The sequence below is a fragment of the Esox lucius genome, chromosome 5 (assembly GCF_011004845.1).
Source record: "Esox lucius isolate fEsoLuc1 chromosome 5, fEsoLuc1.pri, whole genome shotgun sequence".
Lineage (NCBI taxonomy): Eukaryota > Metazoa > Chordata > Actinopteri > Esociformes > Esocidae > Esox > Esox lucius.
In genome coordinates, this window is record NC_047573.1 from 7,016,736 (window position 1) to 7,034,542 (window position 17,807).

Below are 17,807 nucleotides of genomic sequence, written 5' to 3' on the forward strand. Positions count from 1 at the left end.
CCTGTTTTCAGGTTTTTGCTTTGCTGTGGCCCTTGGATGGTTTGTCTTAAAAACCTGCAGGGAATCAAACCCACAACCTTGACCTCGAGTGAGCATTGCAGTGTTTTTTTCTTTTTTTCCGAATTATCCTTTAAGTTTAAAGTTTAAAAAGCTTAAAAAGCAGGCAAAAGCATTTCTTCATAATAATCGTGACTCTCCTTGTTTTATCAAATAGTTTAACCTGCCTTTTCCCCCCACCTCAAATAATCAAGTATTGCTTTCTCGTCTTTGAAAATCCCCCTTTCTGTTACAGATGTATTCGTAAACAGTCTGTCAAGCACGAGCCCATGATGACATGAGCTAATTCTGCTTCAAGTCCAGCCAACGTGGCTCTATTTGCTTGCCAACAGGGGTTATGCGAGTTGCTTAGTTGTCTGTCTGTTGCTTGTCGCCCTCTGCAGGTGAGGGTCAGTATGGCAAGGTATACACCTGCATCAATGTGGACACTGGAGAACTAATGGCAATGAAGGAGGTAGGTGACCGTGAGATGACCAATGCTTGGAGATGTTGATGCTGCTGCCGTGTATTTTCACCGTTTACATTTCAACGCTGGTTGTTCTTTTATAGCGGAGCGTGTAACCACAAAAAGAAAACGGCGATGTTTTGATCAGGACTTAATTTTCCCGTTTAGATCCGGTTCCAGCCGAATGACCATAAGGCGATAAAGGAGACCGCAGATGAGTTGAAGATCTTTGAAGGCATTAAACACCCCAACCTGGTCCGCTACTTTGGTGTTGAACTGCATCGAGTAAGGGCTCGTCTAGGTTTAACAATATCAGGTTAAGACGAGGATTAATCTCGTCTCTTCTTACTGGTAGGGCTAAGAACTTGTATGTAGTGGTAACAAATCTGGAATGTGTATTGAACTCATCGTGTGTTTCCATGTATACGTGAAAGGACACTGTCCATAAAGTGGTCAAAACTGGTTTGTATTAACTTTACATACTACCTAAAGACATTCTGAATAATGCGTCCCTCCCACACACCATCCAACAGGAGGAGATGTATATCTTCATGGAGTACTGTGACGAGGGGACCCTTGAAGAGGTGTCCAGGCTGGGCCTGCAGGAGCACGTCATCAGGCTGTACAGCAAACAGATCACCACGGCGATCAACGTGCTTCATGAACACGGCATAGTGCACCGAGACATCAAGGGTAGGTCAGCACTCACCGCTCTCCGTCTGGTCTGGTCTGGTCTGGTCTCCGACTGGTCTGGTCTGGTCTCCGACTGGTCTGGTCTGGTCTCCGACTGGTCTGGTCTGGTCTCCGACTGGTCTGGTCTGGTCTGGTCTCCGACTGGTCTGGTCTGGTCTCCGACTGGTCTGGTGTTTGTCTGGTCTGGTCTCCGACTGGTCTGGTCTCCGTCTGGCCTGGTCTCCGTTTAGTTTCAGGGCTGAACAGACCCCTTACTCCCGGGTTGAGAATCAATTAGGCAGAGCCAAGTCTCCAGAATCATGTAATTTTCCCATTGCCCATCGTGAAGTTCTGGAGTACGTTTTCCTGGTTTGACCATGGACCTCCCAATAGTGAGACGGCTTTAGGATGTAACGTTTTTTGGACATCCCCCTTATACCAACCGGTGCTACACGTTGGGTCACTGTTTTCGGACCAGGTAGAAAAGTCGTTTTCTTTGCTAGTAACATTACAGAGGGAAACCTACAAGAATAGAACTGTTTGGCTGGAATTGTGCCCTTTATATACAGAACCAGTTAGGTCACCGTCCTTTCATGGAGTGTTGACCAGTGAGTTCCTGTACTTAGATACTTGACTACTCCAGTACAGTCAGCCCATTTAGCACTCCGCCCAAGCAAGGAATTTCACAGGTTTGGCATTGGGAGACGTGCAGTGTGTTTCACAGTCCCTCTCTCTTCTTCCTCCCTGTTCCCTGTTTCCCCTCCCTACCGCAGGAGCCAATATCTTCTTGACGTCATCCGGCCTGATCAAGCTGGGGGACTTTGGCTGCTCGGTGAAGCTGAACAATGCCCAGACCATGCCTGGGGAAGTTAACAGCACCATGGGAACTGCTGGTGAGTGGGGAAACCAGGTGGGAGTGTCTGCTCTCTCCCTCCCGTTGGCACCAACTCTCTCCATCCCGTTGGTTGGTTTTTGGGTAAAAAAAGAAAGTGCCTTGGGCGTGTGAGTCGGAGTGAAGCGGTGTCCATCGCCGTTCTTCTGTCGTCGGCGGGTTCCATTTCTATTTGACCTCCCTTATTTTTTGTGGTTTGGGTGAGCAGCACAACAGCTGAGTTTTCCAGGGTTTTCTGCGTGATTTAAACTCAACAGTCTTGGCTTGTTCTGTTAAGTCAACCTGCTCTTTCTTCTCCTGCAGCCTACATGGCACCGGAGGTCATTACGAGGGCAAAGGGCGAAGGTCACGGACGAGCGGCAGACATCTGGAGTTTAGGATGTGTCCTGATCGAGATGGTGACTGGGAAGGTAGGTTTACGCGGCAGGTATGCGTTGGAACTTCTACTTTGTTCCAGCCAACATTGTTTGCTAGTTGTTTTTTCCTCGACAGATGCATGGCTGCTCTTCTGCTCAGTCTCATTTGGTTTTTACATCGTAATAACCCGAACCCTCTAACCCAGTTTGAGGGTGTGTGGGTGTGTGGGTGTCAGGACTGATGGGTGTGTGGGTGTCAGGACTGACGGGGGTGTGTCTGTCCATCCAGAGGCCCTGGCACGAGTACGAGCATAACTTCCAGATCATGTACAAGGTGGGTATGGGCCACAAGCCCCCCATCCCAGAGAAGCTGTCCACAGAGGGGAAGGACTTCCTGGGTCACTGTCTGGAGAGTGAGCCCAAGCGACGCTGGACAGCCAGCACCCTTCTGGACCACCCCTTCGTCAAGGTCAGTTTTTACATTCCTCACGGGGAGGGATAACAGTAACACCCCGACACGCATTTTTCCAGAGAAGACCAATAATTAAGCAGTCAAGCACGAGGGGGTGTGGTACATTTTGCCAGTATATACCAAGGCTAAATTATTAGGCATAAAGAATCGCAGAGAAAAGTGTGCCTAGTCTAGGACCCCCCAAAAAAATCTGCATCGCGCAATTATTTTTCTTCTTCCTAGACTAGAAAAACACTTTTTTTACGTTTTTAACCACGACACATTGAAGATGTTCTGGTGGCTTGAGACACTGTTGGTATTTCCTTTATCCTTCCATTTATCTGCATACTTTTTGTGCAAGGGAAAAGTGCGTCCGGGCAGACAGACAGTATGCTGGAATAAAGGTGAAAACGGGTTATGTGGCAATTGGCAAAGTCTAACGTAGAGTTCCTCTCCCGTGTTTCAACGGCAGGTTTGCACAGATGAAGAGTGAGGACCCACCCTGCTGCAACCACCTTTTAAAAACCAGAGCACTACTGTTCATGTTGCCTAGAGACTGGAGACAAACAGGAATGGCTTTGGACAGGAAGGGGAGGTGTTTTTAAAAACAGGAAAAAGGATCAGCAACTGATGACTGCAGTCATATGGAGTTTAGCTGAGGAACTCTTTACGACCTCATTTCATATTGAAGAGTGAACTGGATTACCCGGATCATGTTCATTAGGCACCAAACAACAAAATTACTGAAAAAAGGAACACTACCTGGACTTTTGGAAAACATTGCGCTACGGTGTTCCCTAATGAATATGAGCCTGTTGTAGAAGTCTTACATGGCGAGGGGCCCTGAGGAGGGGATATATTGTATTGTACATACTGTAATAATTGATTCGTTGGCTCTTACCCTGTATAAACAATATTGTAAAGCTCAAGTAATAAGTATAGCCACATCGTGTTGTTCTCACAATTTTGAAGACAAGACCTCTGAATAAAAAGGTATTGAGGAAGACATTTTAAAGAAAGGGGGGAAAAATAAAAGCTATGGCACTTTTAAAAATAACAAACAAAAAAAACAAGTTCAGCAAAGTGAAAGTTCAGTTAATCTAGGCCTTATTCAGTAAGGAGACTGTGGAACACTGCAACTAGGAATGTTGAGAGGCCTGTTTGTGATTTACACAACACATTTCTCTATGAATGTTCCACGACATTGTGGCCTAAATGTGCCCTTGGATTGGTCGAGGCTGTGGTCTTGCCTGTGAGCGTTTTGAGTTGTCATGACGAAGCAGAGGGTGGCTGCATATGTATTTAACTCTTCAATGAAACGTGCAAATGAACGGCTCTAAGAAGGAAAATGTAAAAGGTTATTTTATTATTGGTGGATTTGTTTTAAAATATTGTATTTTCCTTTGGCCTTGCTGAGAGGATTCTATTGTTAACAGTAGGGGATGAAACCGATGTCTGGGCCCCAAATAGCACTCTTGAATGGTACTGTGTTCTTATATAGTACAATTCATATATGGGCATAGATCAATGAGTGCACTATATATAGAACAGGGAGTCATTTGGGAGGCAAGGGATGAGGGAGGGGTCCTATAGGTGCTGATTGGTGGACAGAGTCCAAACCTTAGTGCAGCCACAGAAGTGGAGCAAAGCCAACCAATGACAGAAGAGACACTCGACTCAAGTTCGCACTCCCCGCTGCTACACACACACACACACACACTCTCTCTCTTCTGGTCCTCTGCTGCTCTGTTTGCCATGTACAAACAACATAAAAGGTTATTATAAGAAATGCTGTGTGTGAGATTTGTCATGATCTTCAGCTAGATTAATAGTACATGTGACAGGATGTGGAAATGATTAACATGTAAGGCAGAAACTAGAGCTGCCAGTGACAGGGCTCTGTCAGGTGCATTCTGTTGTTCGTTAATGCACAAAAGTGTTTATCATCAAATTATAGTTAATTATAATTCAGTACATTTAATAACATCAACCAGTGAGGGGGTCCATCAGAGGTTTACAGTTTATTCTTTGGTCTTTATTTAAATGCAAATACATAACACGTGAATTCTTAAATTTAATTACAATTTCATCAGTGCATTTAAAGGGCAATGGACAAAGTCACCACGTTTCATTCACACTGCTCATCTTGGCTTTTGACAAGAACAACGAAGGCCAGCAGGAGTTAGAACTCCGGATGTGTCCGCTTTTTATAGGCTCAGTCAAGCCAACCACCAACCCCTTAGACCTGACATTAGCGTACAGCTGTGCCTTTCTAAACGTTTAGGAACCAGCCGACACGGTCTCGTCCTGCCTCACTACACCTATATCCCGGACCAGCGATGAATCCTCTCTTGGGAGTCGTCTCCTGGGGCAGCGTGGAGATTTGCTTTGGTTGTCAGATTGGCGATGTCAGTTTATGTGGTGCTGGCACACTGGGGTTATAATGTCATCACCTCAGTTGTTGTTGTTAACCGGGACACCGTATCTGGAGCTTTTCCTGATTTCGGTCTCCCCGATCATCCGGCGTACACCAAACGACACTGAGAAAGGAACAGAGGTGAAATGTACTTCAGCGAACCAGTGCTGTAGGGAAAAGGCCAACACGTTAATACTAGCATTAATTAATGTCATGTTAGCGGCAGGTTAATAATGCAAACAACAAGGGCCAGGATTAAGGCAGTTACTGACATGCAATATTCTCATGCAATCTCTCAGACTACATCAAGATAAACGGCACTGTGCCGTACATCTGTCATGATACAATGGGATGTCTGAGATAACGAGCAGTGCTAGTTCCAGCGGCCTTTTGGCCAAATCACGATTTTGCCGGTGTTGGCGTCTTTTGACTGTTGGACGGGAAGTGGACATTCTGCCCGTAACTTGCAAAAGAGGCGGAGTTGTTCATTACGTTTTCGGTCCTCATTCTGTCTCTTGACATGTATGGAACCAGAACTTAGTCAAGCATCTTAACAGTTATGCAAAATGCTTTAGTTCTGGTTAACCGAAATTACAACATTAAAATGCAATACCTTTTAAAAATAGGGAACAATCTTTGGAAGCTATTTATCATTTTCAGACATGGCTGCTGCCCTTTTAAATTTCAACCTCATCGCCAGAGTAACTACTTAAAGCGGATTTGGCTTAAGGTGAGTTCTGCAACATCAGTTAAAAAGTCAACCTTGGCAGGCCACATGAAATCACACCACGGTTTGGATTTGGCTCGGGTGACATTTTTGGATGACCTTAAATATACCAAACTGACCCACCCGCAAAGCAGAGAAACACAGTGGCCAGTGTGGTGAGAATGGACCCAGACGTCACGACTTGGAACAGGACAAGGCAGAGGGTGTAGAGGAGGAGGCTGGTCCAGACCAACCAGTTGATCAGGGTCCAGGGTGAGCGGGGTGCTGTGACTATGGGTCCTGGGAAACGCCCGGTCTGTATGTAGTCCTCCTGGAACTTGTCCTGGAATAACAAAATCAGTCACCTGACAAACAAGAGCATAGTCCATCCAGGGGGATGACTGGAAAGTCCTCGCCCTGTCTTTGTTTTTATGAATTCATCTGTCATGTCAACTTCTGTTGTGGATCACTTTGACCCGATGCAATTTAGTACAACAAAGCACTATTTATCTTATCTAACGGGCCAATGGTCCGCTTCACAGAAGTATCTGTACACACGGGTGAGATTGAACAAGCGATTGCTAGTTACTAATGACAGTTGGCTGCAGTGACAGCGAGTTAGCCGCTGGGTTAAAAGTGTAGCTTTCAGAGATGTCACAGCCCTGAAAAAGAGCTGGCTGTTAAAGACAGCTTCTCCTTTCATTCCATTCCTTCCTCTGTCTTGGATGAATAGTGGTCTTTCAGGTTTATTTTAGGGAAAGACAGTACTGATCTCATACAAATACAGGCCTCTCCCCACAATCCACACAGTCAACTACGTACTCCGACCAGAATCAGGAATAAAAACAGCCCTGGTTCCAATTGTTTTGTTGATCTAGATCAGGGCTGCTCAATTCCTGTTTAACACATCTGCACATCCAATAGGAACAAGAAGTCCTCTAGGAGGAGAAACCATTCCCTGTACAGTGTACGGGAGTAACGAACATTGCTTATTTTCCAAATGATCCATAGGTGCAAGCATTGGGAAAAAAATAAAATAATAATAATACTGCTCAAAACGGGCGCGGTTGCACATGGTAAAACGTCACGTTAAGCTGCTCCGTTCCCATCACATGGCACATTAAGCCCTGCAGCATGGCAACCTGAGCAGGTGGCAGTGATTGTGCCTGATAGCATATTCCGGTCAGAGCACTAGGCTAAATGTAAGAGACGAATCGAAAAAGTATTTGGTGCAATGTCAGAGTAAAATATTGGGGACAGGACGAAGTTGCAACATAGCAGTGAATAGTTTTCATTAAAATGTACGTGTAAATATACGTTTTACGCTCCTCTTTGGTGTTGTGCCTCTCGCTGAACCAATGCCTACTCTACACCTTATGCATGGTTCAGTAAATGTGGACCCCAATAATAACACCCCCTCCTGACCTTCTCCTGGTAGAGTTTGTGAAGCCAGGCAGAACACTCAGTCTCATCTTCAGGTACAGAACCCAGAGGGATTCTCCTAGAGACAAGGAGGAAAATAACTTTACTTCCAGCTGTCCACTTCAGTGTAATTAAAATGTATGGGTCCAATAGGAGAAAACAGTCCCATATGGGCTTGGTCATCTGTGTTGTACTTCCTGCCTATCGGACAGCCCTTCTGGATCCTGGTCATAACCCTTCTGACCATCATGCAATGCAACATGGCGGCTAAAATGTACCCCATCCGTACCGTATGTAGATGTCTGGATGATAGGTCGTCCCACTGATAACCCCCCGCAGGGTTGGCGTTTCGCCGTTTCGGAAATTTAGGGTACAACAGTAAACCGCAGCAACTGAAACAACAGGTATTGTCAAAAAGGTCAATGCAGCCGGTCTTTATCCAAAATATTCAGATACGCCGTGTCCTCCACGACCATTGAGACAGTACTCCAGAATATAGATGTGATTTCAAACAACTATAATGTGGTTAATTCTTTTATACATACAAATACCTTCAAATCTATACTTACTCTATAGCAGTGGTTCCCAAACAGGGGTACAAGGGCCCCTGGGTGTACCTGGCCTCTCCACAGGGGGTACTTGTAAACACTCATGGCTTACTAGTGAAATTAACATGAGGGGGTACTTCAGTGGTACTCCAAGCAGAGCAAAATTCTGTCAGTGGTACAGGAACTGAAAAAGGTTGGGAACCACTGCTAGAAACCTGGCAGTACTTGTCTGAGTTGAAATGCAACCATTTTCATCGGTCCCAATAATTTAAAAAAAGCTCACTACAATACACAAGTACTTTGTCCTTCGAAAGCCCCCGGTGGTTCTGTACCTGTCCCTCTGAGTTTCTGGACAGCTACCCAAAAGCCCTTGGTCCTCGGCAGGATATGGTGTTTGAGTTTGGGCAGGCCTTTCTTCTCAGCCACCTCCATGCTGATGCGATGCTTTTCCGCTGTAAAGCGGGTTCCCTCACATTGGATCAGGAACTGGCACACAGGCAGATGGATAGTAATTAGGACCCGATTCATCGTCTGAGCCATATAGGACCTCATTAGTGTTGGTGTTTTGACTGACCAACATAGCTACACACTCACAATAACAAGGTGAGCGCGCATATATATATATATACATACATACATCTCAAATGTTTCAACTTCCTAGACTTCTGATGTAATATTAAATCTATTAATCACTGCAGTATCAATACAATCTTCAAGGTGAATAATGAAGGATTAAACTTAACATCAAGTTCAGAAGTCTGAGTGTAAAAAGACTTTCACATCCAATCATGAACTATAAGTGTCCCGAATTCAAATATTAAGTGTCATCACTGATTGCTTGATGAAAACGCATTGATTATGTTTAATGCTGACCCAGAACTTCTCAGGGTAATCCCGTAGGTTCTGAAGACTCTGGACAAAGCACGTCTCGTCTTCCTCCCACTTCCTCTTAATGAACACCATCTCCAGGAAGTACCACATCCAGCCAATGATAGGCATGTACGACAACTCCTTCTTGGCTAAACATTTTGACGACTGGAATGAGAAAGATTGTTAATGAGGGCACAAAACCTCTGAAGATCAGAACATCTTGGGGAACGTCAATGAATCCTTTGGCAGGTCCAGAGGCACCTTAACCACACGGACCTTCTTCCCCAGTGCATTTTGAGAAGGAGGCAAGGAGAGAGGATGTGAGAAATCGAGATGAACTGAGATATGCCATGTTCTCTTACCCCAAGGAGCCCAAATCGGTCACAGAAGCTCCAGCCACAAAGAAAGTCTATTTCAAAGTTGTGGTTGAGAATGACAATGGCGTTCTCCTTGCCATAGTGTCGGCAGCTCTCCGGGTCTGTGTATAAAGTGACTTCAGTGCCAGACCACCACTCCAAGATTGCCACAGACTCTGGGGAACACAAAACATACAGGTAACTGCCAAAATAAATAAAACACCAACAGAAGTGGTTTGAATCGGTCGTTTGACAACCACAGCTTCAATGCGCTTTGATTTAAATTCCACCAGGTTCTCAAGAATTTAGCACATAGCACACCATTACACTGGATCATGAAGCACAGTGTAACATACCACACTGCATCATGAAGCATGTTACATGCGGCGCAGCCTAATATACCATATTGCAGCAGGAAGCACAGCTTTACACACCAAACTGCGTGCGGTCAACTGAATGCGTTTTCAAATGTTACACATTAATAGTGCTTTGGACATTTATATCAAGAGATATTAGGATACAGCTATCAGCCTCTGACTTAAAGAGAAAATGTTTATCGATCAATAGTGGTCATATTGTTCAATTTGTGTTTCAGGACAAGAGCAGGACAACAATCAAAAGTAAGGCAGATAACATACTACTCACGGCTGGTTAGAGAGTATCCCAGTTTGCAGTTGATCTTCCTGGCCAGCTGCTTGTTGATCGGCCAGAGGGGCAGTGTGCAGATCTGTAATAAGTTAATCAGGAGACCGCTGACCAAGAATCCATAGCAGATGATCAGTTGACACAAGAACTGGCTCTTCAACCACTGTACCAGACCCATCTACAGGAGAGGAGTGATTAGACCTAATAAAAGGCACTGATTAGCAGGTAACACTGGAACCACTAAACCTTTTCATTTCCATTTAAAGCTAGACTGCAAGTCTTGTCTGTATGAAAACAAAAAAGCACACATGCAGATGGATAATGACATGACAGGAGAAAATAAGCTCACGAAATCACTAATCTCCCTTTCAGTTAGTCACAACTTTGCGAACTACGAGATTATGTAGAGTATACAGAAAAAAAACATTATGATTTCCTGTCCTCAAACAGCCAAAATGTTGACTGGACAACTCAATGGCCCACAGGCATCTCACTGAAGGACGATCCTCTCGGAGTTAACTTTCCGTCCTCAGTATCGGTTATCCTTACATCCAGCAGGTAAACAAATTAACTTCACTACAAGCACATGCATGCATTTACATTTTGTGTGCAAGCTTCAGGTGATAGGAACGCATTGGTATTGTTATTAAAAATGTATTTGTTAATTTTTCCTCGTGGGTATTTTGCCAGAAATTCCCATAGGTATAAGGACCCATTAGGAGAAGGGATATAGAGGTTTCTGTACTACCTCGTCATTAGTTGCGCCCACCAGGTTTCCCAGGTCTAAATAAGTGCCTGACTAGAGGGCTGCAATTAGAAAAAACGGAGTGGAACTGGCTTTGAGTAAAACTAAATAACATTTGACCTTGGTCTGATGCCCTCAAAATCAACTCCGGATCTCAATGTTCTCACTTTGACAATTGCGGAAATTGCAATTTCCAAATGGTTGATCTGTAAATGTGTGATTGAATTGCGAAAGCGAATCCCCAGATGGTTTGTGCACCAAAGTCAACGAACCCGACTGCACCACAGCGGACAGCTGGGTTATCCTGACACAGTCTGACACAACGAAGCGTTCACTGCCCTCCAAAGAGCTGGCTGGTAAAAATGAAAGCTCCTCTTTCATTCATTGTCTTTCTCGCTCTCTCTCTCTGCTTGCTCACCTTCAGTCGAATAGTAGTGTTTCAGGTTTACTAAGGAAAGACAGTACTGATTTGAAAGAAAAGTGTAAGCCCGTCGCCAATATCCATCGTCTAGCAAGGTATTATTTAAATATGTCTTAGAAGTAGGAGGGTTCAAATTCCATGTACAATGAATGGTAGTATTGGAAAGACTTGACCAAATCATGTTGTTACACCTGCTAACTTAGCAGTACTGGCCACGTATACGAGTGAAGTGCACGGATTATGAATAAGAAAGGAATCGTAGGCCTACTCTAGTTCAAAAAGTTAAACGCGAGTGCGCATGTTTCTAAGCAGAGAACTACAGCAAGGTACACATTTGTCGGACAAATGATATGCGTACAATGTTGATTACACAACATGGCCCAGTTACTACATACCACAGGAGACAAGTCTCACCTGACCACACCCTAACAAAATATATAGAGTTGTGACTCAAATCTCACCTACGCACGGTTTTTTATAGAACAATCCAGAAGGGAATTATAGTCTGCATGTTTAGTGGAGGTTAGAAATAGAACAAAACATATGTATTGAGCTAAACGATTATTAATGTGAACCAACCAACATGTTTTCAAACCGCTTTTACCACAAAAAGCTAATATTAGCCTACATTTTTTTTTAAAGGTAATAGGCTAGTCAATCTTCTCGTAATCAAAATGCCTATAAATTGTTCGACGGTAATAATTTTCCATGCCAAGCATAATATTGCACATGGAAAACGCAGCTTTCATTCGACGTATTGTCTCACTACCATGTTATTTCGGTTATTTTAAGACAGAAAAAAAATAGTGTGAATTACTGGAGACTATGGCATGAGTTCACTCAACCAGTCACACAGTTACTACGGAATAATAGGCTACTGACAATTTATCACAGTTTTAATCACGCTCCTACACAGATCTGAAAGAACCTTCAGCGAGTCGCACTTGTAGTTTTCTAGGTTCTTACAGTAGTCAGGACCAGTCTAAGTTCATTTGATTTTAGAAAAAGAGCTACTTGTAAACGCTGCAAAAATAATTTCATAATGTATAGACCTAATCTTTAGGGCATCCAAATCCTTAGATTAGTTCATGTTTGAAGCGGCTGCTTTTAGTATGATTTACAAATAAAATACATGAGTAGGTTAAGACTCCAGTCCGTGTGATGAATATAATCAATCCAAAACAAAGTCATAGCCTACCTCGTGGGCTTTGGTTCCTTCTGAGGGAGCTTCCCCGGCAATGACAGGTATTCTGTCTCCAAACAGAGTATGAACTTGATCTGATTTACAAACCAAACCAAGCGTGTGGGGTGATCACTTGATTTCTATAGATTAACTCATTCAAACTAATTATAGGAACACCCAGCCCGCGGACAACCTCACACACGACACGCCACTTTCCCTTGGCATTGTATCAAGTGCGCAAAAGTGCGTACTCGCCTTCCTGGCTCGGTAATCTTTCATTTTTTTTCTAAATCAGGCGAGGAAAGAAACTCATATTGCGTCAATTTGGTCATTCGTATTGCTCAACGCTTCTTGTGTCAAAGGTTGGCACTACCAATGAGCAATGTCACGTAACCCATCAAATTTCAGTTTCATTATTTGGCCTACAGCCCCCTCTAGCGTGTTAACTTGCAGTAAAGACGAGGTTGTTACGGAGCTTTTTGTGCTGGGCTAGGCCAAGCCTTCTTACAGAATGCCTGTGATGTAAAGTTATGTAGGCAAGGTGCTCCATTATGTGGCGCTAATATTTTGTATTCATGTTAAAGTAAATAAATGACGTAATAAAACAATGGCGGACAGCAGAGTAATACTGGGCTGATTGCCTCACCCTTTTCAGCTACGACCTAAAACAATTATTCTTAACTGATTTTCCTTTGAGACCCATTTGGAGTGGACGTCACGGTTGTCACTGAAGTTTGGTGGTGGCAGAAAACTGCGGGAACAAGTGTAGGGAAACGGGAAAGATCTCCGTACTAAAGGGAAAACATTTCTTGTTGTGCCATAGGATGTCAGAATAGGAATGCAAAAAAAGATGGTCTTCGTTTTATAGAATACCGTTGTCGGAGCCACCCTTGAAGCTAAATGCAGACGTTTATGTTTGCAAGCCATTAAACAGACAGACTGGACTCTGCAGTGCTCTTTTCATATCACTGTTTATCATTTTGTGATGTTATATCATTGTTTCTTCCGGTTTTGGACAGGTCTCTCTTGCAAAGCATACTGTCTCAATGGATAGTCATGACCACAAATACACATCGAAATCCACCAAGAAATGTTTACAATGGTTACATTTGTTCCAAAAAAAGCATTTTGACGACGTTCTTCTTAGCCTTGCTAATGTTAGCTTAGGGTTTCTGGTAGCTACAGAGAGTTGGTCTAAGCCTTTTTTCGCATTGCTATTATTTAATAAAATATAATTATTTAGGCCCTACAGTTCTTGAAACATCAGCTGTGCCAACTTTTCTTGCATGAGCAGTTTCAGGTAAAATGGGCCAGCTGTTTCAGGTATACTGGGCCAGTCAAACTGCAAAGGGAAATAGTAATTTATCATCAATTTTAATTTTAAAACACAGTTGCTTATAAAGCCACATAACATTTAAACTGCATTAAACAAACATGTTCATATGTGGCATTAAAAAAAGGCAATTTTGGAACAGCATAGATCAGTGAACTTGTGTGTGTGTGTGTGTGTGTGCTGCCAGACAAGTTGTTGTCTCCCCCTTCTCTCCGGCACACACCTCCACACATGGCTGGCCAACCTGTCCAACGACCTTTGTCGAACTGAACTGGTCCTGAAGCCCAGACTCGTATGCCTAAACTTTACCTAGATGTAATGCCTAACCTTAACCCTAAACCTACCCAACAACGCCTGGACCTTAAAGAAACCCCAATTCTAACTATAAAATCAACTGTAAGTTTGACCCTGAGCCGGAAGTTTACTTTTGCCACACAGGGACCAGCAAAAGGTTTCAAAGAGGTCAATTTTTTCTGGTTTTACTATACTCATTGGAACATTTGGTCCCCATTCGTTCAGTAAGACCTAACCCGCATGTACATACACACACACACACACCCTCACACACACACACTCAAACACACATGTATGTGTGTTTGTGAGTGACACAGATGATGGCCCATTTGAGCTGAAACCATGTTGCCCATTTTACCCCAGTGGGTTAAGGTAAATTGGGCCGTCAAGAAAAACATAACTTTTTCAAAAAATATGTTCATATACAAAACTAACAACATTAATTCTGATTGATGCCATCAAGACAGATATTATGCATAGTTTTTTTTATGTGCATGTTTTTTTTTTTTTTTTATAGATTTATCATCCTTATAATAGATTAGTTAGATTTGGTATGCCAGGCTACTTACCATGCAGCTTTCTGGTGCAGTCTTGAATTGAAGTATTGCCCTGCCCACCATAGCAGCCATAAACCAATCAAATCACCTGTTACTTGTCAAGCACAGTTATGACAATAGTTTGAAATCTTTTGCAGTCATTGGCTCTAAATTCCAGAGGGGCTGGGACCCCCAAACCTTAAATGGCCCATTTCACCATTACTCCAGGTTAAATAAGCCAAGGAGGAAACCCTGCCTCGCAGAAGGGGATTGGCTGGGAAGTAGCGGCATCCTCCAAAAATGATGAAATGACATTCCACAGGCACTAAGGATTTATTCAGTAAAAAAAAAGTTATATAGTGCAGCTTTAACAAAGTTATGTTGGCACTGGTGTTTAGGGTATCACCCAGATTGGCTGTTGGTAGAACAAACCATTTTTACAGAAAATTGTTTAATCATGCTGTATAAAAAAACAAAACAGCAAAGAGTGAAAAACATGAATCCCTTCATCAATGCAATTCTTCTGTTTAAAAACTGTTATCCTTCTCGACAGTACTGAATACAACACTGACTGACGCGAGAGAGAGAGCGAGACTCTTGTGTAATCACTCTCCTTCGCTCTCGCGCACACACGTAAAATTACCACTGTCACATTTCCAAACCTAAATTAGGAATGCAACCAAGCTCAGAAACAATGTGCCTACAAGGCCATATGCGAACAACAATGAGCTCAATAACACTGAAGGCCACAACGAAGCGGAAAGACAGCTTTTTAGGGATACAGAGCCATTCTATGACAACAACCTTAATAGATAAGCATGGACACTGACAATCGTCACCATCTGGATCAATCGATCCAGCACAAAAATATGACCAATGCACGGACCAACACCATAAAGGCAAAATGAGAAAATATGCTTTCACTGACCAAGGCTGAGGGCTCACTTGAAGAGAAAGGTGGCAAGGCGGTTCTTCCACTGGGCAAACTTTTCGATGACTTTGGGAATTAAGTCATGTAGCTGCTGAATCAGCTGGCTTTCGCTGGACAACATGGCCAATGCGTTGAGTCGCGGATGTCCCATTGTATTGCGAGTGAAGGTTTTTACCCTCTTCAAGGGGGAAAAGTTCCTCTCTGACTCGGATATCGTCAAGAAGCTGAGGGTAAATGTGATGGACTGGCCAAGAATGTCTCCAGACCTAAACCCTATTGAGCATCTGTGGGGCATCCTCAAACAGAAGGTGGAGGAGCGCAGCTCTGTGATGTCGTCATGGCGGAGTGGAAGAGGACTCCAGTGGCAACCTGTGAAACTCTGGTGAACTCCATGCCCAAGAGGGTTAAGGCAGTGCTGGAAAATGATGGTGGCCACACAAAATATTGACACTTTGGGCCCAATTTGGACATTTTCACTAAGGGGTGTACTCACTTTTGTTGCCAGCGGTTTAAACATTAATGGCTGTGTTGTGTTATTTTGAGGGGACAGCAAATGTACACTGTTATACAAGCTGTACACTCACTACTTTACGTTGTAACAAAGTGTCATTTCTTCAATGTTGTCACATGAACAGAAATGTGAAGGGTGTACTCACTTTTGTGAGATACTGTAGATGGTGACGATTGTCAGTGTGCATGCATTGCCATCCTTATCTGTTAAGGTTGTGGTCATAGAATGGATCTGTATCCCTAAAAAGTTGTCTTTCTGCTTTGCTGTGGCCTTCAGTGTTGTTGAGCTCATTGCTATTCGCGTATGGCCCTGTATGCACATTGGTTCTGAGCTTGGTTGCATTCCTAATTTAGGTTTGTAAATGTGACAGTGGTATTTTTACATGGGTGTGAGAGAGTAGGAGAGTAATTACACAAGAAGGTCTCTCTCTCCAGTATGTGTACTACAACACCTGGTGGAAGCAAGCCGCTCTGTCGTTAAGTGTTTTGTGGAGCCACGCTGTTTGTTGATGTGTTAAATAAACACATCAGTAGCAAGAGGGAGTTTTGTAGCTTTACTGGTATGTATCCTATATCTTGAAATGGTTTACATATAAAAACGCCACTGCCTATTTCATTGAGAAATGCTTAGTGTTTTCCTTGCAAGGCTAGGGTGCACAAAGTAATAAAAAGGGTGTCAAACCTTTTTACACTTAATTTTGGGGGACATATATAAATGTACATTTCATTGACTCTTTAATGAATACCATAACATTACAGCTCATTACGCTTGTTCTCATTTTTATCATAGTTGACAATCATTTTGGATTAATGTAGCTTCATTTTACAGAACCAATACTTATCTTTGTACTTATCTTTTCCCTGGTCAACTATTTGCACATTGTACAACACTGCTGAAAGTGAATAATATAACATTTAAAATACATTTATCCTTTGAAACTTTTGTGTCTGTAATTTTGACTGTTTATTTTATTTCACTTATTCTCCACAGGCATTGGAAATAAAAATATATATTTCCATGCCAATTAAAACCTTTATGTTCTAATCTTAAATTGATTTGAGAGAGAGATACAGAACAGGAAGTCCGAGAGAGAGCAGTTGGAGAGCAGGGTTAATTAATTCCTCCAAACAAAATGTTGAGTTTCAAACGTTCTGCCAACAGAAGCAAACTAAAAAACACAGAACAAAACAGGGAGGAACCATCACACTGATTTTCTATTGCACATAAACCCAGGAATGTCCCTCCCTGTTTCATTTGGCTTGATTATGTTGATGAAACTTGACAACTGAAAGCCTTTGTTTGGTGATATTTTTTTCCCTCTCTGCCTTTAAATGTTTTTACAAGAGCCAGTAGAGGGCGCAAGAGCTGTGTTACACAGTGGTTCCTGTTGGTATCCTTGACCTCAGGCTGTTCTTCGGATTTGGGGAAAAGGTCTGCAGTGTGCGAGGCATAGAGTAGGTGGCAGGGTATCCTAATGGTAAGAGCATGGGACCCCTCAAGCTGACAGTTTAATATAATAGGGTGCAGGTTTTTGCTCAAGGAGAGAATGTGTTTCAGGCAACTTACATGGTCAAATAAAGGTTACAGGAGACATCCCTGTACTTTTGTCCTTAATGAATCAGTGGGGGCATGGATATTGTCACTGAAACCTTTCTTGGTTCCTTCCTTGGTTTTGACATTGCTAGGGTTTTTTTTTTTTAGCAACTGTGCATCAACTGTTGTTGTTGCTTGCTTTTTGGGGTTTCAGCCTAAAAGGGCAAGCTTCTAACCTACTCTATACTGAGAGTACAGTAGGTTCTTGTGTGTGGATTGAGAGAAACTTATGCAGAATCTGATTCCACTGCATGGAATCTGATTCCGTATGATCAGATTGAGGTCAGTTGCAATACACGTATTGGCCTCATTCCAATCTTTTAAAAGTGACTCCCTCCCCTTATTTTGATTAGATTAGATTCAACTCCCTTCAATTCAACTCCCTTCAATAGATTAAATTCCGTCCCTTATTTTGATACAGGCA

At 43.0% G+C, this 17,807-nt stretch overlaps 2 protein-coding genes across 7 annotated transcripts in view; one reads left to right on the forward strand and one right to left on the reverse strand.

Moving 5' to 3' along the window:
- Nucleotides 1–4,662, forward strand: part of map3k4 (mitogen-activated protein kinase kinase kinase 4) — a 33,815-nt gene extending 29,153 nt beyond the window's left edge. For all 5 annotated transcript variants that reach the window (XM_013133912.3, XM_013133914.3, XM_020046600.2 and 2 more), the window contains 7 exons: nt 441–511; nt 671–787; nt 1,036–1,195; nt 1,948–2,067; nt 2,370–2,476; nt 2,712–2,891; nt 3,346–4,662. In XM_013133912.3, the coding sequence (XP_012989366.2) occupies nt 441–511; nt 671–787; nt 1,036–1,195; nt 1,948–2,067; nt 2,370–2,476; nt 2,712–2,891; nt 3,346–3,366 (776 nt within the window). In that variant the 3' untranslated portion in view covers nt 3,367–4,662. The remainder of the gene's footprint in view (nt 1–440; nt 512–670; nt 788–1,035; nt 1,196–1,947; nt 2,068–2,369; nt 2,477–2,711; nt 2,892–3,345) is intronic.
- A 217-nt stretch (nt 4,663–4,879) lies between these two features.
- On the reverse strand, nt 4,880–12,565 carry agpat4 (1-acylglycerol-3-phosphate O-acyltransferase 4 (lysophosphatidic acid acyltransferase, delta)). Of its 2 annotated transcripts, none has more exons than XM_010867335.5 (9): nt 12,201–12,565; nt 9,837–10,037; nt 9,198–9,367; nt 8,839–9,000; nt 8,298–8,451; nt 7,707–7,809; nt 7,421–7,496; nt 6,140–6,338; nt 4,880–5,413 (listed from the first exon to the last, which is right to left on the reverse strand). In XM_010867335.5, exons 2-9 carry the CDS (start codon nt 10,012–10,014, stop codon nt 5,328–5,330), a joined length of 1,128 nt encoding a protein of 375 aa, XP_010865637.1. In that variant the 5' UTR covers nt 10,015–10,037; nt 12,201–12,565; the 3' UTR covers nt 4,880–5,327. The 2 variants fall into 2 exon arrangements, with proteins under 2 accessions (XP_010865637.1, XP_010865629.1); XM_010867327.5 differs by having other exon boundaries at nt 9,837–10,014; nt 12,201–12,564.
- Between the last annotated feature and the right edge of the window lie 5,242 nt (nt 12,566–17,807).

What these genes read in the sequence shown, in the direction of transcription:
- agpat4 (XM_010867335.5), bottom strand. Translation starts at nt 10,014, where the DNA reads ATGGGTCTGGTACAGTGGTTGAAGAGCCAGTTCTTGTGTCAACTGATC. An exon ending in CCAGAAACTCAGAGGGACAG is followed by an intron (nt 7,810 to 8,297) that starts GTACAGAACCAC and finishes CTGTTGTTTCAG; the next exon opens with TTGCTGCGGTTTACTGTTGT. An exon ending in ACAAACTCTACCAGGAGAAG is followed by an intron (nt 6,339 to 7,420) that starts GTCAGGAGGGGG and finishes TTGTTATTCCAG; the next exon opens with GACAAGTTCCAGGAGGACTA.